We start from the raw sequence: 23,397 nt of genomic DNA, 5'->3' as shown, positions 1-23,397 counted from the left end.
TTCAACACTTTGAGGCATTTAAGGTTAAAGTCAATTTTCATGGTAGAATTCTAAATTATGATTGTTGCTCTACTATTGACCTCTCCATGTACGGTAGTTTGTCACATGAATTATTTTATGCTATGTTATGTAATGCCGTACTACGTGATGATGTATTATGACTTATGGTGTCCATAGACACCATGTTAGCATGATTGTTTTCGAGATTGTGAATTGTTTATATACCAAGAATGTATTTATGAAAATGCTTATAAAAAAACGAAGGTATGATTTGCATGTTATATGATTTGAAACCATGTTTGTCATATTCTCGTTATGATTAGTATGAACGCATATCTTTTAGTCATGAACCCAAATGTTTAAAAAGAGTTCAAGGATTAAAAAATATTTTGAAGTACTTTGTAATGTCTATATTATTTAAAAAAAAAATAATAGTAATCAAAATCAAGAAAGTTATCGGCCACTATAGGTACCACCGACAAATGTGTGCATTGGCGTGAATATAAAATTTGGTTACACAGTTATAAGGGCTACATTATCCCACTCGTCCAGTGGACCCATGTGTATTTGTGCACCGTATGTAAATTAGTACTATAAATATAATCTAATGCAAAAATAAATAAATAAAGTAGAACCCAAAAAATTAGAGGCGTACATTCAACCCGACAACTTGGACCAACCCAACCCGAACTATAATGGTTGGGTTGGATTGGATTAGTTTTTCGGGTTGGTTTGAGTTCATTTTTCTGAATTCGAACCGACTCGATTCGATTTCAGGTTCATGAGACAAAACCCTCGGGATGACCTAAGCTAAATAAAAATATATAAAATATACTAAGAAATTTATATTAATGACGGTACTTCGTTCAAATTTAAAACACTCACCCCTCAGTTTGACCTCAATTAAATATATTAATTCTTTTTATTATTTTATTTTTTATTTTCTTATATAAATATTTTGAAAATACTTTAATATTTCATAATATTTTAAAATACGTTCTTTATAATAGGAATAAATTAACCTATAACTATTGTAACCATTTTTAGTTTCTTATATAAATATTTTTTAAATAACTTAATATTTCATATTTTTTTAAAATATATTATTTATAATATGAATAAATAAACATGTAGCTATTCTAATCGTTTCTAACCACAATCATTTAATTGAAGAATATAATTTAGGATAAGTTTATTAATTATAATTTATACAAAGTTATTTTGAAACAAATACGTATAATGTTTAATGTTCATAGATTATACCTATATTTGAATAATTTTTATTTTCCATCTATCATCTGTCTCATTGGATAGGGTGGAAAGTAAATAAATTTAAATACCAAGCTTTCTCAAAAGTTGTCTAAAATATTTGGACCGTTTTAATGTTTACTATAGCTTCTGAATCAACGTGTAGTACGAGTAAGAGAAATTTTTAACACCTAAAATAGTGACACAATCGATAAAAATTTAGTTTGTTATAAAATTGAGATAAGTGTAAATTCCAATATATTTATTATCTATTTGTTGCAATATTATTATATTACCATTTATATATGTATTTTTTCTTTTTTTTTTTCTAATAGTTTAGGGTTATCTATTTCAATTATAATATTTTTTTCTGTTATAATAGTATTTTTAAACTAATCTTTTTTATTGTTTTTTTAATTTTATCATCTATTCTTGTATATTTTTTTTATTTTAATTAATTCTGAACATATATCTATATTTGAGTTGTTTTTAGTTCTATAACAATATTGAACTATGTTAATATGTTACCATTTTTGCTCGTTATTCTGGATTGAATTCCTTTTTTGATGTGAACAATTATAGATTAATTTGTGTTTGTTTGTGAATTTTTAATTATCTTTTATTTAAGAGAGTATCCGAATAATTATAAATTGTGGATAAATAAAACTTTTTTTAAAAAAATAATTTTTTTTAACGACCCGAACCTAACCGGTTGGGTTGGGTTGGGTTAGGTTATGAAAATTTTCGAGTTGGGTTGGGTTACCAATCTAACCAACTCAAATTTTTTGGTTGAGTAAAAAAAAAATCCTTCAACCCAACCCAACCCTTACCATGTACACCCCTACAAAAAAAAATGATGAATTAAGTCTTCATTTGTCGTGATACATGTTGCATGTGTATCCATTTTTCCACCTTAATATTTGAGTCATTTCTCAGTACATTATTTTTTTTATCGTGTTTCTAAATTTCACTTTAAGGTTGTTTATGCTCGACATGTTTGGTAAATAATTTATATATATTTATTTTGTTTAATTTTTCGTTTTTTTTTTTTTTTTTTTTTTTTTTTTTTTTTTACAAATTGTATATTTTTAGATGTTTTTTAAAATAAAAATGTATTCCTAAATTAATTTAGTTTCTTAATTTAATTAAAATGTTAATAATTTGATATAAATTGATAGGTTCTTTTTTTATTATTATTATTATAAGGCGTGAAAATTTTGTTTTATTTAAATTTAATTAAGAATTTAAAAGTATTTGATTGAAAATGTTATGAAAGAAAAAAATTATGAATAAATAGGAATAATGTTTAAGAATCTAAAATTAAAAACGATAATTAACAAAATTTATATTTTTTCAAATATTTTTAAAACTCTCAAATATATAATTTAAAAACAAATTAAACAACTTTTGTAGTCCAACTCCATAGTTAATATTTATTTCATCAATTTCGAACTATTTCTTTGTAACGTTATGAAAGACAACTTATGAACGGCGAGGAATCATGTAACAATTCAAGTACATCGCTAGTAAATTTTGTCTACTTTGACTCGTTAGGTACCCATCAAGTCTCGTAGCTTTAAAACATGTCCCCTTGTAAATAATGTTTCGTTTTCGTCTCCAAGCCAATGTGAGATCTCACAATCCACCCTTTGGTGGCCATCGTCCTCGTTGGCACACCGTTTGGTGTCTGATTCTAATACAATTTGTAATAACCCAAGCCCACTAATAGTAGATATTGTCTGTTTTAGCTCGTTACGTGTCGCCGTCAACTTCATAGTTTTAGAACGCATCTACTGGAGAGAGGTTTTCACACCCTTCTAAAGAATACTTCATTCCCCTCTCTAACCATTATTTTGATGTCCGACATTGGTCGGAGAGGAGAACAAAAACCATTTATAAGGGTGTGGAAACCTTCCCCTTTCAGACGCATTTTAAAGCCTCGAGGGAAGCCTGAAAAGGAGAGCCCAAAGAGTATCTGCTAGCGGTAAATCTTGACCATTACAAATGATATCATAGCTAGACATTGGACAATGTGTCAACCTTCTTGTTGTTCGGGGGATAGACACGAGACGGTGTGCTAGTAAGGACGCTAGGCTCCAAAGAAGATGGATTTGGTGGCAGTGCTAGTGAGGACGTTGGCCAGAAGGGGGTGGATTGTGATTTCATTTTAAACTCATCAACAAAGAACTTAGAAGTATTTCTTTATAACCGTAACAAATGACAAAATTTATGAACCGGGCGAAATCACATTTGATAATTTAGAATTAAAAACAAGATCGTTATCCAACCGAGAATTAAAAATATCCAATTTTAAGAGAATCAATACATATTCAACATTCAACATAGAATAACTATCTTTACATTTTTTATTAGTTGCTTAATTTTATTATATAATACTAAGTAGAGTGATAATATTACCAAAGTATTTAATTAAATGAATATGAAGCTTAACACACCGGCATTGCTCACCTTCTTAAACAATTTACGAATCACATTCCATATACGGATAGGATCGTTTACCATTATCAACGATTATATCCACAAACGATCGAAGGAAACACCTTACGATCGTGTCTATAAATGCCAAGCTCTTGTTTGAAAATGAGCAAACCATATCAAAGTTCGTTCGTTAGGTATCTACGCAAAAGTTGAGATGAGTTCCTCTAGCCTCGAAAAATATGTAAACCCAGGAGGTTTGAAAGAGATCGATCCAAAGGACCCACACGTGGTGTTTATTGGACAATGGGCAGTGAAAGAATACAACAGAAGATCTGGGAAATCACTGATCTTCCTTTCGGTTGTACGTGGGTGGATACAGGTGGTGGAGGGGTTTATGTACTACCTTGAGCTGTTGGTTGATGATGGCCCAAATAACCCGAAAAAATACGGGTGCAAGGTGTGGGAGAAATCATGGGAGAATTTCTTAGATCTCTTAGCTTTTGAAGAGATTTACGATTGATGAATCCATGTCTATGTTGCACTCTCCTTTACGTATCGATCCATGTCTATAATGGAACACTGAAATAAAACAAAATAAAAGCTCTTATCTTTACTTACAACTTTTTTGTTTCTTCTTTTTGTACGGTTTGCTTTTACTTAAATTACTTATTTTCTTCGTTAATGGTGTGAAATCTTTTATCGGTTGGAGAAGGAAACGAAATATTCTATATAAGAGTGTGGAAACTCTCCATAGTAGACGTGTTTTAAGACCTCGAGGGGATGCCCTTCAATATCAGTGGGGCTTAGGTTGTTACAAATGGTATTAGAGTCAATACACTGAATCGTGTGTCAACAAGGACGCTGACTTTCAAGGGGGATGGATTGTGAGATCCCACATCGGTAGAACAAAGCATTTATTATAAGGTGTGGAAACCTCTCCATAGTAGATGTGTTTTAAAACTTCGTGAAGATGCCCTTCAAGGGAAAGCCCAAGACAATATCGGTGGGGCTTGGGTTGTTACAATGGTATTAGAGCCAGACATTGGATCGTGTGTTAGTAAAGACGCTGGCCCTCAAAGGAGTGGATTGTGAGACCCCACATTGGTTGGAGATGGGAACAAAACATTGATTATAAGGGTGTGGAAATCTCTCCATAATAGACGTGTTTTAAAATCTTGAGGGAAGTTCTTGAAGGGCAAGTCTAGAGAGGATAATATCTGCTAGCAGTGGGATTGAGCTCTTCCAAATGAAGATATCAAAAATATGTCTCGCAAATTTGCATAAATATAACGAATCCAACCTATATAAGTCTTACTCAAAAACAGTAGAATCGAGCATGGATCGAAAAATCCACTGAACCACTCGAGTCGGTGGAAAACAGTCGAGCCTACCCAAACCAGTGAAGAACTAAACCAAAGAGGACTTAAACGTTGAACTATTTGATGAAGTGGAATGATAGCCTTCTTGTGCACAACCAACCTTGCACGTAATTAAATAAAAATAAATATATATGAAAATCCATAAAATTAAATGGAAATAAAAATATACAAACAACACCAAGACTAAATAGGTTAAATCCGTTCAAAAAACACAACGCTAATTCAAAAAACACCCTGACAAATTTTATTCATTAGTTGATAAAATCTGATATAGAACTTGGTTACACATGCATAAGGGGTATATTAACGAACCCGTCCAGTGGGCCCCCGTGTATTTATGTACTGTATGTAAATAAGTACTATAAATATAATTCTATGTTGTATGTGTATCCATTTTTCCACCTTAACATTGGAGGAATTTCTCGAATTTTTTAGGCAAGGAACCAATGTACAATTGACGGCTCGAGGAATATTCATTAAAAATTTAAATAATCATCCTTCTTGTCTTTTAGCGTGGATGACATGGAATAAAGAGTTAGAAAATTTTTGCATTATTCCGTATTTTTTAATTAATAAGTACATTATTTTTATCCCGTTCCTAAATTTCACTTTAGGGAGCTATTGAATACTCGGTTTATATATATATATATATATATATATATATATATATATATATATATATATATTTATTTATTTATTTATTTATTTATATATATATATATATATATATATATATATATATTTATTTATTTATTTATTTATTTATATATATATATATATATTTATTTATTTATTTATTTTTGACATCAAACCAATACCATATTAAACAAAGAATAATTATCTTTACATTTTTGTTAATGGTTTAGTTTTGTTATATAATACTAAGTAGATTGATAATATTACCAAAGTATTTAATTAAATGAATATGAAGCTTTAACACACCGGCATTGCTCACTTTCTTAAACAGCCTACAAATCACATTCCATATGTAGATAAGATCGTTTACCATTATCTATAATTATGTCTACAAACGATCGAAACTCCTTACGATCTTGTCTATAAATACCAAGCTCTGTGTGAAAGTGAGCAAACCATATCAAAGTTGATTTGTTAGGTATCTACGCAAAAGTTGAGATGAGTTCCTCTAGCCTCAAAAAATATGTAAACCCAGGAGGTTTGAAAGAAATCGATCCAAAGGACCCACACGTGGTGTTTATTGGACAATGGGCAGTGAAAGAATACAACAGAAGATCTGGGAAATCACTGATCTTCCTTTCGGTGTTACGTGGGTGGATACAGGTGGTGGAGGGGTTTATGTACTACCTTGAGTTGTTGGTTGATGATGGCCCAAATAACCCGAAAAAATATGGGTGTAAGGTGTGGGAGAAATCATGGGAGAATTTCCTCGATCTCTCAGCTTTTGAAGAGATTTTCGATTGATGAATCCATGTCTATGTTGCACTCTCCTTTACCTATCAATCCATATCTATAATCGAACAATAAAATAAAAGCTCTCATCTCTATTTACAACTTTTTTCTTCTCTCTTTTGTTACATTGAGTTTACTCGATAATAGTCGTTAAGTGATCGAAACAGCTCAAATCTAACTCTAACAGATATTGTTTGCTTGGACCCGTTACATATCGTCATCAGCCTCACGATTTTAAAACATGTCCATTAGAGAGAGGTTTCCACACCCTTATAAAAATGATTTGTCTCGTGAGATCTTATTTTCTAGTGTATCTCACAAATACCAATTTCATTCCATAAACATAACAAATCCAACTTATACAATTATTACTAAAAAAAAAACAAATTAAAGAAATATTTATCGATTATCAACTAAACAAAAAATATATAAGTAATAATAATAACTTTTGTTTTATCATTCAATTATGTATATGAATAGATAGATATAGATAAGAGTGAACAATAGACATCTCAAGAACAAAACTCTATGCATTTTTCGTAATTAATCAAGTTAGATATTTATAGAGAGGAGGGTGTCTCGATACCGTTCTTGGATATAGTCGTAAATAGGAGGAAACGATCCTATCCCCACATAGAACGTGATTCATAGATGTGCATCATACAAAGATCTGCACAAAAAAAATCATTTATTCGTTAATGAAATCATTAATTGGTATAAAACCCTTGATTTTACAATTGTTTAATATGACCAAATATCAAGAACGACAGTGCCATCACTTCTCACTACTAACACTGAATGCCCCATTCCAATGCTCATCTTCCTCTGAACCAATCACCAAAAGTAGAGGTTGCAAAATGCAAGTTGGAAAGATAGGGGAGCAAATTTGAATGTCCAAAAGGTGAACTTTTAAGACTAAAGGAACTATATTTGTGCAATAAGAATCTCGTTCCACGTATCCGGAATACCAGGTAGACACCAATGCAAGCAATCACTACCGCCCGAGGTTCCTTTAATACTGAAATGGGATTTATGAGCCTCGTCCCTCAACTGAGAAAGAGCAGTTATATCTAACATCTTTACCTTTGTACCTCTTACTGCACTCTCAACCATTGCATCACTTGATTCATTCTGTTCAACTTTGCTTCCTCTAGTTAACGGTGTGGTATTGTCACAGTTACCACCAGTATTCCATTCCCCATTACGAAAATGGCGAGGAGATATGGTCCTGAAAAAAGCCTTGAGTCGAGGATGAGAGGGAAGTTGTGAATCAAGCCATTTGACGATACTATGCACAGTAAAATTTTTAGCTATGCCAATTTCTTTCAAGTTCCCGAGTTCACTACGAGTTCCATCTTTGTACATTACCCATCTATTTTGTCTAATTTTTCCTCTGTTCCAGTGATGTCCTGTATTAAGAACCAGCACATCAAACCGATGGAGGAACTTTCTCAGAAATGCTGGAGGACGATCAAGATGCATGGCTACATCAGTGGTTGGGTCTGAGATGTTCAAAGGCAATAAATCGCTGAGGCTTGATGACCAATAGTATAAAATAGTAGTATTGGTGCTCGGGAAACAATAAGCCCAGCCATCTGGACGAATAGCACCCTTAGCTTTGACAAGACCATATTCCTTTCCCACGTCTTTAACATCAGGACTCTCTTCCCCACCAGTGACCATACACATCAAAGACTGAAACTGCTGCCTTCCTAATGAATCGCCAATGAATGCAATGGTTTTGTCCTGCATTCTGAAAAGAACATACTAAGGTCACTTAAAAGAACATTAAGAATAGCAGACAAGTTGACATGGTCACTTAAAAGAACATTAAGAATAGCAGACAAGTTGACATTGTACTATCTGGACCCTAAGATAACTATACAATATTTCAGAATTCATGGCAAGGGTGGAACTTGTTTGATTGCATATTTTAAAACCTGTTAACTAAATAAAACAAGACAATTATGTATAAACTACTTTAGATGTTTCAAGTTCTTTTTGTTTGACAACTATCATCCCGAATTTAACATATGCACAAATCAAGAGGGAAGTCAAGTACCTTCCAAGGAATGCAGACCGCTCGAATGCTGGCAACGCACAATCTTTGGGAACCCAACGATATCTCTCATAAGAAAAATCTGTCCTCTGGGTCAGTCTACATGCCCACATAGCGGATAACCATCGCTTACACCCAAAACCAGAGTATAGCGGTCGACTATCATCAGGGACCCATCCACCATTTCCATAGCTACAGGCTGAAGAGTTCAAGGAATAAACAACCTCGAATCAAAACCAACTAGTATGAGCTATAACTCTAATTCTACTATATGCAGGAACGGGGCCAATTATTTGTAAGATGGTTAATGACATTCTTTTGGTGAGAACTCAGAATGTCTACGGCATGAGCATTGTGAATCTAAACGAAATTATTTCTATTAGTAAACAAGAAACTATTTGTTAGTATAACAAAAGGACAGAGCAATACACGATCTTCCTTATCCATCTGACCATTTTACAAATGAGTTTAATTGATATTAGTAGACTTACTAATCAAATATTAAGTTGACAATAAGAAAATCAATATCTAATAAATTTCATTTACTATACCTATATAATGCTAATTAATCCAATATAAATTTCATTTGAATTAGTTTTATCAATCAAACTTAAATGCATAATATGCCCCACTAACCGATTTAATAACAATTAAATTTTCATTTAATGAGGAAAACATAGACCTTAGCAAGGAAATATTATTCTATGACGCCATAATCCATATGGTTTTAACAGTAAAAACTTCCAACAACTTTTTGTCCAATTTCATAAGATTCGAAACAAAAGGAAAAAGAAGTAACAATGTCATCTCACGCCGCCCTCAAACTTTCAAGTTCAATTAATCGCCCTCAAACTTTACAAGTTCAATTAATCTTCTATTAAATCTTGCTCTTTTTTCTTTTTTCTTTTTCTTTTTCTATGGGATACCAGTCAGATTTTTTTTCTTACAACTAAATCTTTAATCAAGAATCTTTACATCCAATAAAGCAAACATATGACTGATAAATGAGCACAATCAAAACTAATCATGAGTTTCAAGAGAAGAATACATCCCCTATGTACTCTTCATTTTAGACTTTTCCCTTGTACAAATAATTCAATGATATTCAACAAAAGTCACTAAGAAAGAGGCTCAAATCGCAAGCAGGGATCATGCCCCCAGTAAACTCCTGACGGTTTCTCAATTGTAGATATCATGCTAGCAAGAAAATTGGAAAAAAAATACCACTAGTTTGGGCTAAGTACTTACTGTTCTCATTACTCTGGCTCCTGTTAAGAATTATTGTGGATGCAAAGTCTGTGGGTGTAACTTCTGAGTGTGCACTATCTTTTACTGTCTCTTCTTTTGTACTTGAATTTGAATATGTTTTTTCAGTATTCTCCTTTGCTGTGTTAGGTAATTCAGAACTGTTCGTCGGACCTACAATGAATCCTAAACAAATAAAATCATCAGTATGGTACACAAATAGCAAGAAAGGAAAGACGCTAATTCTGGATTTGAATGTGTTTAGGCATTCTACTAAATTCATTACATTTATGAACCATCTCTTGCATTACCAATTTTAACATTATCAATTTTGCTCTCAAAGTATCAAAAGTTTTCAATTGCATCCCTACGCAACAAATGTGGTTGAAATTGATATTGTAACGGTGATGCAGAATTGTCAAAATATTGTTTTCTGTGAATTGACATTTGTTTAATCGTAAATAATTACCCGACCCTTTTACTTTAAAAATCCAACCAACTACTTGAGAAAGGAAAATCCATGGGCTTAATTACTAAAAGAAAAGAAAGGAGGATAGCACGTTCATTTGGTAAGTTTTCAATTTTGAGAACATTAAGGCTGAGTACAGGGTTTCGACAAGAGGGATGGAAGCATGTATCAACAGAAAAGGTTGCACCAACGGTTAAATGGAGTGAGTTGCAAGAAAAAGGAGCATGCTCACTGAAGTTGCAGAAACTATAAAGGAATGGGTTTTTCTTTTAATTGGATAATATCAAGTTTTTATTTAGGTAAGGCCAATAGGATTTTCTAATTTGGATGGAGTGAAATAAAAGTTATCATTAAAAAACTATCCATATATATAAAGTATAATTTATAAACGTTAAGTACCACCAAACTTTATATTTTGTCTAAAAAAAATATTATTTAACTTCCAAAAGTTTCAATAATATCCTTAAGCTTTCAAAAAGAAAAGTTCAAAAATACCTTACCATTAGAAGTTCATGGGTACCCTTAAAATGACGTTTCCATCCATTTCTAAAAGCTCATGGGTATTTTTTAAATATGGAATTAATAGTGAGGGTATTTTTTAACTTTTTGAAAGAGTTGAAGGATATTAATGAAACTTTTTTAAGTTCAAACGTATTTTTGAAACATTTTTTGGTATTTTTGAAATAAAGTACTAATAACTTCCATCTAAAACAACTAGTAGTAAAGGTGCCTCTAAAACTTTTTTAAAAGTTTAAGAATATTATTGAAATTTTTAAAAGTTTTAAGGATATTTGGTATATTAATACAGCATAAATGTTATGTTATAATTTCTCTATTCAATTCCAACTACGTTATATAGTAACTAGATTGAAATCTTCAATGCTTTGGAGAGTAAATTGAAAATTTTAGAGTACCGGTGAAATCCAAAATTGTGTATGAAGGCCAAATGATAATTAGGTTACTTTTTTTACCTAGCAAAATTTTCCAAGAACTTGTCGTATTAAAGATTAGACCCACCCTGCATGTTTTCAAAATGAGACCTACATTTATAAACATGGATTGACAAGCATACCTGCATAAGAAGTTCTATACCATGCTTGAACAGATTGAGAAGTGGAAAGAAAAGGATTTTCCTGCCACGCCCACAACACCAAGACAGTGAATGCAAGAGCAACCACGACAAAAGAAAGATATTTCCCTCTTACAGGGAAATTATTTCTGAATTTCATCTCTGCATACTCATAAGACAGAGATCGAACAAACTTTACACCTGCAAATTTTTTGTCTAGATTAAGAACAACAGAATTTCATCATTTCTTTTAGCTCCAGTAACAGCAATCTTTCTGGAGGATGATTAAAAAAAAGGAAGTTATGAACAACGTCGTCAATACATAAAGAAAAGCAGCATAACCAAGGCCACCTAAAGAGTCACGTTTCATGGGAGATATCTCTTAAGCAAATACAATCCTCCTATAGGGTTACAGAAATTGAAGTAATGATCAGTCATCAATATGGTATGAAGAGCAACAAAATGAAAATCCCAGTCATATTTCATAGAAGATATCTCTGAGTCAAATACAGTATCATGTCTAATAAAAAACTATTTGTCAAGTATGAACATATGCAAACAATAAAGGTTAATTAAAATAGTCAAATTCAATAGCATTTTTACCCAAGGACAGAAAAATTTTAGAAACGTCACTTTAGATCACAGTTCAAGTACTATATCCATCACAAAAGTAAATACCACTGTCAAAAGGCATGTAACCAAAAAAAAATTCACATGATCTACAAGTATAAACGTCAGCTCATATATCTCACCCATATGCCTACGCGAAGTATCTCTTGCCACAAACTTATGTCTTGTATTTCTAATTTCTATGCAGTCATATGCTACTCCCTTCTTGAAACCTCTTTCCACAATGAGTTTTCTCACGCTATGGGCATTCATCCATCTATTTGCTGCAAATACATTAGATAACATTATTTATCTTCCAGCGTTATCTGGCTCCATCTCAATCAAAGTTTTTGCAGCTCTCATAGCCAGGTCCAAATTTTCGTGCATTCAACAAGACCCCAGAACTGCACCCCATGACGTGTTTTGATCCATTAGGTGCCCTGGACATTAAATCCAATACTTGGGCAAGTCTATTTTTTCTTCCAAACATATCAATCAAGACTGCATAATGGTATAACTATGCTTAATACCACAAAACTGTTCCACTAACTCCGAAATATATAATCCTTTAGATGACAAACCAGTATGGGAACAGGCAGACAGCACACCTAGAAACGCACTTTAGGTCTTATCCCTACATCTATCATTCTCCTAAAGTCAAGAAGAACTTCCCTTCCAATCCCATTTATGCATACCCAGTTATTAATGAATTCCACGACACTACATCTTTTTCAAGAATCAAGTTAAACAACGTCTTAGCTGATTTCATGTCCCCACTCTAACCGTACAGATCAGTTATAGTGTTGCATATACATACCTTTGAAAAATTAAGGCCACTGTTCCTTCTGATTTCGTCCATGAATCGTTTTGCCTTTTGCTATTAAACCAAGATCTACACAAGCACCTAAAAACCTACAAATGTCAAATCATTAGGAGAAATTTTTTCCTCCAGCATTTGTTCAAATAAATCCAGGGCCTCATTTCTTTACTTGTTGCTTACAAAAGAATTAATCAAAGCAGTCCAAGTAAGGACATTTTTTTCCGGCATACAACTTAACACTCGAAAAAAATCATCTAACATCGATGTCTGAGAATAGGCTACAACCATTGAGGTCCAGGTAACAACATTTCTCTCCTGCATTTGACTGAAAATAGAATATGACGTATCCAGTTCGCCACATTTACCATATGCATCAATTACAGCATTGAAAACAATCACATTAAACTTGAACCTGACACAATGATTCCAGAGCTCCTAAACAGGCACAAGTACCCACTATACTCGCAAGAGTAAACTTGTCTAAGACTAAATGATCAAAATCTTGTTGCAATTGTCGAAAGATATTCATTGATTCTACACTCAACCCGTCGCGAGTAAAGCTAGAATTCAAGATATTGTAGCTAACAATATTTGGATGAAGCATTTCATGAAAGACCTTACGAGCTTGAGCAAAAATCCAACACATGAGTAGGAGGCAAAAATGGTATTCTAAGAGTGAATAGGTCTAATTGGTAAATCATCAAATGCTGTGTATTTTCCATAGAATTAATTTAGAATACACGTCGTCAATAAGACGGTTTTCAAGGGAGAGTTCAAATGAAAGCGCAATTTTGATAAGGTGGGAGTACAAGGACATGCCAACCTGTAAGTGTCCTGTTTTATGCATAGTGAGATAGAAGATCACAGTGATCAAAGGATGGGAAAAAATCGTGGGCACCATTTTTAGATCGTATAGAAACCTAGAAGAAGTAAGGTTTTTGCTAACTATACAACTTCTACTGATTAGCATAGTTGAATAGAACAAACACCTTGCTGGACATGAAAATAAACAATCAAGGAACTGAACTCCTCAATCAAAACGGACAATGAGAATGTTGGGAGGCTAATTAAATCCTTAAAGTGGGCTAGTTCCTGCAAATCATCTACAAATTACTCATTATAATGCCCAATATCACATTGTTGACTATCCGTTCTCATTCTAGTAGACAGCAGTAGTGTGTCGATAAAATTACCCCACTCGATGGATAATTCACCAGCAGTTAACGAAACCCAAACACTTGAAGATAATATTAACAGGCTAAAAACTCGATAGAACAAAGAAACTCCCATTACAAGGATCGAAAAAAACTTAAAAGAGGACCAAACAGAACAACAATAAAATCGCATAGCCACTATATCATACAATAGAACAAGTTCTACAAGAAAAACCTTCATCGAAATCACGAGAGTTGAATCGAAAATTAACATGTAATTACTAACTTAAATGCATCCAAATTTCTACTAAATCAATACGCAAAAGAAGAAACAAATACCTTCACGAATTCCCGAAACTTGAACAACGAACTGTTAGCGGATCATCTACAATCTGCTCGCGAAGTTGATGGTTTCACTAGAAAAAGTTTGACCAAAAATGAACAGAAAGCTGAACTCGCAAGTTTCCTCTCTCAAGTAACAAGTTTTCTATTATATCTTTCTTTACAAACTCGTGACCCATAAATATATAATTTAGACAGTTTTTTCCTTTTTTTTCCTTTTTTCCTCCCCTTCTTATTTATTTATTTATTTTAAATTATAAATTTAGTTTTTTAAAAATAATCTAATATTTTAAATGGTCAGAACTGTAGAGACTCTTTATGATAATTTTATCAAACAATAAAAATTATTTTTAAAATTTTGTAATAATATAAAGAAGAAATTCAAATTTTAAAGATAATAAATTTTGACTTTTTCTAAGCTAACTATTAAATTTATAATTGCAATTTGAGAAACATGAAAATAACAATAATTATGAGTTTGTTATGATTTGACCAACCTTATTATAGGTAACTAATAATTACCTTTTTTTTTTTTTTTACGGCTTATTTTAATACTTTATATTTAACACAAAATCGATTAATTTTTGTTAAAACTTTTTATTTAATTAATGTTTTTTTATTTCTTTATCAAATTAATAAATACTTTGAATGCATTTTTTAATAATTTTTAGAATAATTTTAAAAAATAATAATTGAATATTTGGGAGAGGACTACTCATGAACTCACAAACCACCATGTGCAACAATTAAAAAAAGTTGAATTTAATAATAATAAATGCTATTTTAGGAATTAAAATAAATAATAATAATAATAATAATATATAAGTATAAAGGAAAAATAAATAAATAAGTTAATTGAGGATCAATTAAGCCGCGTAGATCCGGAGTCGCTGTCACGTCCTCAAGAAGACGGAGATCGAGATCTAAGTGCCACCTTACAATATTAAATTAAATTAAATTAAGAAAAAGACAAACCGAAAAACTATACTATAATTAATATTTTAAAAAATCTTTAAAATAAACTTCGATTTATTATTTTATTTTTTTTTCAAAATATACTTACCAATAATGTTTAAAATATTTGATATATAGGCTAAATTAATTTTTTAAAATATTCTTAATTTTTTTAATTTTTTAAAAAAATTTAAAATTTTCAATAATACCCTTCGACCTTTTTCATTATTTTTAATGAAAATTGTATACTTGTTTCAGTTTCACGCCCTTTAAAAATTTCAATAATACTGTTTTAAAATTTTCAAAATTTCATGCCCAAAATTATTAAAAAAAAAGTTTTAAAAATATTATTTTATTGTTAGTTTGGTAGAAAATCGTTATTACTTGTTTAAAAAACATTTTTAATTTTGAAAAGTGTTTCAAAAATATTTTTAAAATTTCATAAATTTTATTAATATCCTTCCATTTAAAAAATTAAAAATACTTTAACATTAGTACCATATTTAAAAAGTACGGTTAACACATTTCACATTAATAATTTGAAAAAAAAAATAAAAGTTATTATCGTTAATCTTGGAACAAAAACTATCTATTTACATGTCAAAACTTATCTCCCCACCTTATTTTTAAGGTATACAAAAAAAATAATAATAATAATTTAAAGATATTAATATTAATTTTAAAATTTTATGAGTATTTTTTAAATGGAGATATTAATTATTTAATTTATTTATAAATTAAAGATAATTTTAAAACTTTAAAAAAGAAAAATTTGAAAACAAAATAAAATACTTACTTTTGTTTTATTTTTTATTTTTTTAAGTTTAAAGTTTTATTGAAACTTAATTAGTTTTAAAATATTTTTATTAATTTAATTGTTATTTAATCAAAAGGATTTAAATTCGTAATTTGAGAGAAAAATCCAATAAATAATGTTTATTGGGCCCGAATTTATCTCACGCGCAAAACTCGCGCGTGTATTTCTCTATCTCTGTCCTCACCGCGTGCTTTTCGTCTATTATTTCCGAAGGTCAGTGTCGGTGTATCGGAACACTGTCGGTAAAAAACAAAAGAAAGTGATTAACAAATTAATCACTTAATTACGAAACATTTAATTCAACTAATTTTAATTAATTTCAACACCTACAAACTTACTCTCTCTCTTCTCTTATTCCCTCTATTAAATCTCCCTCTTCCCCTTCATTCGCTCCACCACTACATTTCATCTTCTCCGTTTGAGAAAAATGGAGGAATAGTGTTTCGAACTCTCTTTCCTTCTTCGCTAGATCTGTTCTTTACAAGGTAGGCAATGGCTTTATCCTTACTTCCGGATGTTTAGATCGCTCAGATCTCGTGTTTATTGTTCTATAATTTGCTTTCTTTCTTTACATTCAGCCTGTTCTTGCTTTTTCCCCTTCATTGCTCTGCTTTCTGCTTTCTGCTTTCTACTTCCGGTTTCGTGATGTTTATTCGTTTTTGCGCGTTTTTAATGTAGATCTAATTTGGTTTCTAGCAAACTTGAGTTTCTTGTTGCTTTTTTGGCGCGCATTGGTGTTTGATTTCTTCTTTTTTGTGATGTTTGTGTGTGGATCTCATGGAGTTTGTTTGTATTCTTGTTGTGTGTCCTTGTACGTGAATGAATTGTGTTATCTTTTCATTCTAACGTTATGTGTTACGCGGTTAATGTTTGTATTTGTTTTCTTTGTTCTGGATCGACGTTATTTGGTGTGGATACAGTAAATCATTGGTTGATATGCTTTAATGTCTTTCGAAGTTGATTTAGCTGATCTTCCTTGTTTATGTATCAATTTACGCTAGTGTTTGATTGCAGTAAGTGTGCCGTGAATTATGGCTGAATTTTCTCTGTTGGATATTTTCCTTTGTGCTCTAGTCAGATTTGTGTTAAATTTCTCTCAAGTTGAATTTCTACTTTTCTGGAACTTTTAACTGTTGGTTTGACGTCAATGTTTGAACGGCTTTTTGGGACCAATTATCACTTTTCATGATATCCTTTGTTAGTATGAATGCAGGTTGTCGGTGATCTTTGTGATCAGCTAATTAATACTTCTTTTATTTTTATTTTATTGACTATTCTGTCTATACTCTTTCCATTCTCAGGTGCAAAATCTATAGGACATAAGTTTACGAATAGAAATGGCATTAGGGAAGTATTCGAGAATAGATAACCGAAGGTCCTCTTCGAGTTACTGCTCAACAGTGACCATTGTAGTATTTGTTGCATTGTGCTTGGTTGGGATATGGATGCTAACATCATCTTCTGTAGTTCCGGTTCAAAATATTGATGTGCCAGTGGAGAACAAAAATCTGGCAAAAGACAAAGTGATTGAGACCAATGATGGCAAGACTCAGCCCTTTGAAGATAACCCAGGAGATTTGCCTGATGATGCAAGGAAAGAGGGTGACAGTCAAGGTTCTAATCAGGAAGAGAAGCCCGAAGACAAGCCTGAAGAGAATCCCGAAGACAAGCCTGAAGAGAATCCTGAAGACAAGCCCGAAGACAAGCCTGAAGAGAAGCCAGATGAACAGAATGAGGACAAGAATGGAGGGAATGAAGAAACTAAACCAGACGATGAAAGAGAAACAGAAAATGGTGATTCTAAGGAGGAAAATGGAGAACCAGATTCTGAAACTAGGCCAGAGGCTGGTGACAATGAATCCGATGGACAGGGAGATTCTGAGGAGAATTCTAATGAGAAGCAATCAAATTCAAATGATACAGAAGAGAAAAATGATGATGAGAAAAAAACAGATGACCCAAGTGACACTAAAGACGGAGAAAATGTTAATGGTCAGGAAGGGGAGAATGTGAAGCTAAATGGAAAAAGCTCTGATGAAACAAATGAAAATAACCAATCCAAAAACCCGGCTTCTGGTGAGGTGTTTCCATCTGGTGCTCAGTCGGAGCTTTTGAATGAAACATCAACACAGAAGGGATCATGGTCAACTCAGGCAGCAGAATCAAAGAATGAAAAAGAAACTCAAAGATCTTCTGCGAAACAATCTGGGTATGAGTGGAAAATTTGCAATGTTACTGCTGGACCAGATTACATTCCTTGCCTCGACAATTTGCAAGCAATTAGGAGTCTTCATAGTACAAAACATTATGAACATCGAGAGAGGCATTGTCCTGAAGAACCTCCAACCTGCCTTGTATCACTTCCAGAGGGCTATAAACGCCCAATTACATGGCCAACTAGCAGGGAAAAGGTTAAAGCAATTTAACATTTTTACTTCAGAAAATACATTTTATGTTTGTTCAGTTTTTTAATTGTTGTTTTTTTCTTTCATTCATTGATGGGATAATTGGGTGTGTTTCTACAGATATGGTACTATAATGTTCCCCACACAAAACTTGCTGAAGTTAAGGGGCATCAGAATTGGGTAAAAGTTTCTGGTGAATACTTAACATTTCCTGGTGGTGGGACCCAGTTCAAGCACGGTGCTCTTCACTACATTGACTTCATACAAGAGGTAACATTCTTCTCCTTAATCTCCTGTTAGTATGGTATGTTACATGCTCGTTTGGTTTGCATATTTGCATTTTCATTGTTGGTGGTTGTATTGGTGGTTGTATTTTATGTACTTAATGTATCTGTATACTTTTCAGATCTTGGATTGTAGTGATGACGCCATGTCTTTTTATATGATCGTTCTGATTGTTATTTTCATGCTACTTCTTTGATAAGTCTTTTTGTTTAAATTGAATGCACTTTTGAGTAAAGTTGTCTTTCTTTTTTAGATTTATGAAATTACTGTAGTATTATACCTATGGAACTGAAGAACACTGCTTTGTGGTTTATGCTTTAAAAACCTCAGCAAATGCAAAAATTTTACAAGTGGTATAATTTGAATGATGCAGGCTGTCAATGATATTGCTTGGGGAAAACGATCACGCGTGATTCTGGATGTTGGATGTGGAGTGGCAAGCTTTGGAGGATTTCTTTTTGAAAGAGATGTACTAACCATGTCATTGGCCCCAAAAGATGAACATGAAGCACAAGTCCAGTTTGCACTTGAGAGGGGCATTCCTGCTATATCTGCTGTTATGGGGACGAAAAGACTTCCCTATCCAGGAAGAGTGTTTGATGTTGTCCATTGTGCTCGTTGTAGAGTCCCATGGCACGCAGAAGGTAATGTGATTACTAATCTGTTTCAATTAATATTTTCTCTCAAATTTTGAGATATTGATTAAATTTCTATGATTTGGAACTACGATTCATTTGCATATATCATGTAGTGAATACACTAAAAGTCCATTATACCAGTGACTGAACTTAGCCATTTTGTCAATAGCTTGAGTATCAATGTTCACTTTCGAAGAAACTGTGCAGGTGGCAAACTTCTGTTGGAGCTGAATCGTTTGTTGCGGCCTGGTGGCTTCTTCGTCTGGTCTGCCACACCGGTCTATCAGAAGAAGGCTGAAGATGTTGAAATATGGAATGGTTGGCAATTTCTAAACCCAACAACTTACGATCCTTTAGAAGTTTTAGTTGTAAATGTAAATGTAAAACTAGAGTGCTTCAAAGTTTAGATGTTCTAACAAATTTGCATCTTGTGGAACTATTTACAGCCATGAAAGAACTGACGAAAGCAATGTGCTGGGAACTTGTGTCAATTAACAAGGATACAGTAGATGAAGTTAGTGCAGCCATATATCGAAAACCTACCAATAATGATTGTTACGAACAGAGGTCCGAAAAAGAGCCACCTGTCTGCCCGAATTCAGATGATCCAAATGCAGCCTGGTACTTATCTGTTCTGATTTTAATTTCCCAAGTTAGCAAATGTGTACTCACATTCTATCAAAGATCCAATTTGTAACAACTCAAGCCCACCCCTTGTCTACTAGGGAGAGATTTCCATACTCTTGTAAAGAATGCTTCATTCTTCTATCCAACCGATATGGGATCTCACAATCCACCCCTTTTGGGGCCGAGCGTCCTCACTGGCACTCGTTTCGTTCTCCAATCGATGTGGGACCCTCAAATCCACCCCCTTCGGGGCTTAGTGTCCTTGTTGGCACATCGTCCGGTGTCTGACTCTGATACCATTTGTAACAGCCCAAGCCCACCGCTAGCAGATATTGTCCTCTTTAGGCTTTCCCTAAAGGTTTTTAAAACGTGTCTCCTAGGGAGAGGTTTCCACACCCTTATAAAGAATGCTTCATTCTCCTCTCCAACCGATGTGGCAGGAATGCTTCATTCTCCTCTCCAACCGATGTGGCATCTCACCCAATTACTGGGAAAGGATCCATTAAAATATTGAGCGTCTAGTCCAGAATCATTCCCCTTCACATGTGCTTTCTTGTTCGTTCTATTATTATTTCTAAATTAGAAATCACAAAGCTTAGACTAGACACATTTAGAATATAAGACCATGACAGATTTTCCTTCTCCAAATGCCCGTACTCGTGAATTATTTCAGAAGATTTATTGCATTACAGCTAGTACAACTGAGTTTGTTCAAACCATTTGCAGGAATGTTCCACTTCAAGCATGCATGCACAAAATCTCGACAAATGCGTCAGAACGTGGTTCTAAATGGCCAGAGCAATGGCCATCAAGGTTGGAGAAAGCACCATACTGGTTGTTGAATTCTCAGGTTGGAGTTTATGGAAGACCTGCTCCAGAGGATTTTGCTGCAGATCACAAACACTGGAATAGTGTCGTTACAAAGTCATATCTAGCTGGCATGGGAATCGACTGGTCAACGGTGCGAAATGTCATGGACATGAGAGCTATCTATGGAGGGTAAGATTCTCCACCCCTCAAAGGAAATGTACTTCGAGATAGCTATCATATTGCTGTCCATTGTCAATAATTTCTCCACCCCTCAAAGTAAATCCTTTATTTTTCTGAGTAAAAATATAAATGTTCTTCATTTCCTCGCAGATTTGCTGCTGCATTGAAAGATTTGAAAGTGTGGGTCATGAATGTCGTCTCAATAGACTCAGCCGATACTCTCCCGATTATCTACGAACGAGGTTTATTCGGTATATATCACGATTGGTGTGAATCATTCAGCACCTACCCGAGAACATATGACCTTCTTCACGCAGACCATCTTTTCTCCAAGATCAAAACGAGGTGACCTTAACCTTAAACACCATCTTGTATCCCTCTTCTCCTTCACTCCAATCAATGCCTTTTGCTAATGCATTACTCGGTTGACATACAGGTGCAATCTAGCTGCTTTAGTTGCAGAGACCGACCGGATCCTCAGGCCAGGAGGTAAGCTCATCGTCCGGGACCTTGCAGAAACCGTAAATGAGCTCGAAAACATGTTCAAGTCAATGAAATGGGAGGTTCGGTTTACTTATTTCAAAGACAATGAAGCATTGCTCTGCGTTCAGAAGTCAATGTGGCGACCAAATGAATCTGAAACACTCCAATATGCAATTTCTTAGAGCCCGTCATCGTCATCATTGTCATCATAGTCATCGTGATCCCACTTGTTGGCAAGGAGAGGAAAGGTTAGGTCAATCCCTTTCTTGTTTTAGTAATTCAAAGTTTCAATTTTATGGCAATGTTACGTCCTCTAATTAGACAGTGTATCATCTCTCATATCTCTTCTAGGGCCTTTGGGTGTAATTCATTTTTTCTTCTGCTCCTCCCTATATTCCTTAATCCAAAGGCTGCTCCTCAGTTTTCCCTGTACTATGATACTGATAGCTATTAATGAAAAATCATATATTCTTGTATATGCTTTTTTTCATTATTGTTTTAGGTACTTCGTCTGAATCTAGGATGTTGTCAATTTTCTCTTTTATTTTGTTTCTAGTTCTTTTTTTTTAATGATTAAATTATTCTTTCACCATTTGTTTTTCCTATATATATATATATATATATATATAGTATGAGATCTCAAGTAATTGAATAGGGAAATGTTTGGTAAATGTCTATTTAAAAATTAGTTTATTTAGTCATTTTTAAATTACATTTTTTTTAATGAAAAATAAATAAAATTTACCTCTAAATATGTTAATTTTTATTAAAAATGTTGGTTCATGAACTAACGTGATCCACGTGAGTTGGAGTGGATTGTGCATGGACGCATTAAATTATAATATTAAGAATGCTTTCGCTTTCGCCGACCACCTTAATTCTTAAGCCAATTAGCAATCTCTTTGCTTGCAATTGCTACAACATTTATTTTTTATAAAAAAAATTACTAAATAAAATAATGAACCTCTCCAGCAATTTTGAAGACAATATTTTGTTTAATTATTATCGAATTTGATGTGAGATCTTCCGTAACAGTTCAAGTTCACTGTTAACAAATATTGTTCGTTATAAGTCGTTACATATTGTTATCAACCTCATAATTTTAAAGCGCGTCGAAAAAAAAATTTCTATCGAAGAGTGTTTTGTTCCCCTCTTTAGTTGAAGTGGGATCTCAGACATTCTCTCTAAGGATATGAAAACCTCCCCTAGTAGATGTGTTTTAAAACTATAAGACTGACAACGATACGTAACAAAGTCAAAACGGATAATATTGTTAGTAGTGAGTTTAGATAGTTACAATTTAACTTTTATTACCGTGAAATAAAATATTGAATAGATTTGAAACTAGGGTACAAAAAGCTAGTTTTGTCGAGTTTATAAGTAGATTAAACACATTAATCTATTATTGTGAACATGTGGATTTTCCAACAATTACATGGTTGTCACCACATAAATATATAATCGCCCATCAACATTTATAAATGTTTGTTTCTATCCAATTGTAATACTCTATTTAAAAAAGGTCGATCTAACAAATTGGATTGGTCCCATTTGACCGATATCTTCAACTCAATTATTCGAATCAAATCCATTTAAACCATTCCTTTTGCAGTAGGTTAAAAGGTCTAGAAGGTAGACCCTAGGCCGGTTTGACCAATCTATTGAGGGCTAAATTGGTCGATCCCTTAAGGAGTCGACCTAAGCCGACTTAGCTGCTCAAGGAGTTATCTTAGTTTTCTTGACCAAAATCCTAGGGTCAACCAAGACTTTAACGAATCTCTTGAGAGTCAATTGAGATTATTCATACAACCCTTGAAACGAAACACATTTAAAGGGTAAGAGAGAAGACCAAATGTTGCTTAATGACCAACCCTTCGGCACCCGAAACTTCTCTTTGAATTCCAAGAGAATGGATTTAGAAGGAGCATATTGTAATT

General features: G+C 33.1%; 2 protein-coding genes across 3 annotated transcripts; one reads left to right on the top strand and one right to left on the bottom strand.

Annotated features, from left to right (window-relative positions):
- Positions 1-7,165: 7,165 nt before the first annotated feature.
- Positions 7,166-14,402, bottom strand: LOC111463588 (protein trichome birefringence-like 14). Of its 2 annotated transcripts, none has more exons than XM_023107590.1 (5): positions 14,259-14,402; positions 11,340-11,537; positions 9,802-9,984; positions 8,557-8,752; positions 7,166-8,247 (listed from the first exon to the last, which is right to left on the bottom strand). In XM_023107590.1, exons 2-5 carry the CDS (start codon positions 11,494-11,496, stop codon positions 7,419-7,421), a joined length of 1,365 nt encoding a protein of 454 aa, XP_022963358.1. In that variant the 5' UTR covers positions 11,497-11,537; positions 14,259-14,402; the 3' UTR covers positions 7,166-7,418. The 2 variants fall into 2 exon arrangements, with proteins under 2 accessions (XP_022963358.1, XP_022963357.1); XM_023107589.1 differs by lacking the exon at positions 14,259-14,402 and adding an exon at positions 12,089-12,755.
- A 1,976-nt stretch (positions 14,403-16,378) lies between these two features.
- Positions 16,379-21,936, top strand: LOC111463587 (probable methyltransferase PMT26). Its single transcript, XM_023107588.1, has 9 exons — positions 16,379-16,517; positions 17,334-18,443; positions 18,558-18,707; positions 19,096-19,366; positions 19,568-19,678; positions 19,807-19,981; positions 20,714-20,986; positions 21,128-21,322; positions 21,414-21,936. The coding sequence occupies exons 2-9, from the start codon at positions 17,370-17,372 to the stop codon at positions 21,640-21,642; spliced, it is 2,478 nt and encodes an 825-aa protein (XP_022963356.1). The 5' UTR covers positions 16,379-16,517; positions 17,334-17,369; the 3' UTR covers positions 21,643-21,936.
- Positions 21,937-23,397: the final 1,461 nt, after the last annotated feature.

Source organism: Cucurbita moschata, unplaced genomic scaffold, assembly GCF_002738365.1.
Source record: "Cucurbita moschata cultivar Rifu unplaced genomic scaffold, Cmos_1.0 Cmo_Scf00028, whole genome shotgun sequence".
NCBI classification, from domain to species: Eukaryota; Viridiplantae; Streptophyta; class Magnoliopsida; order Cucurbitales; family Cucurbitaceae; genus Cucurbita; species Cucurbita moschata.
Note: the sequence above shows the minus strand (reverse complement) of the source record. Positions and strands in the feature narration are given on the sequence as shown.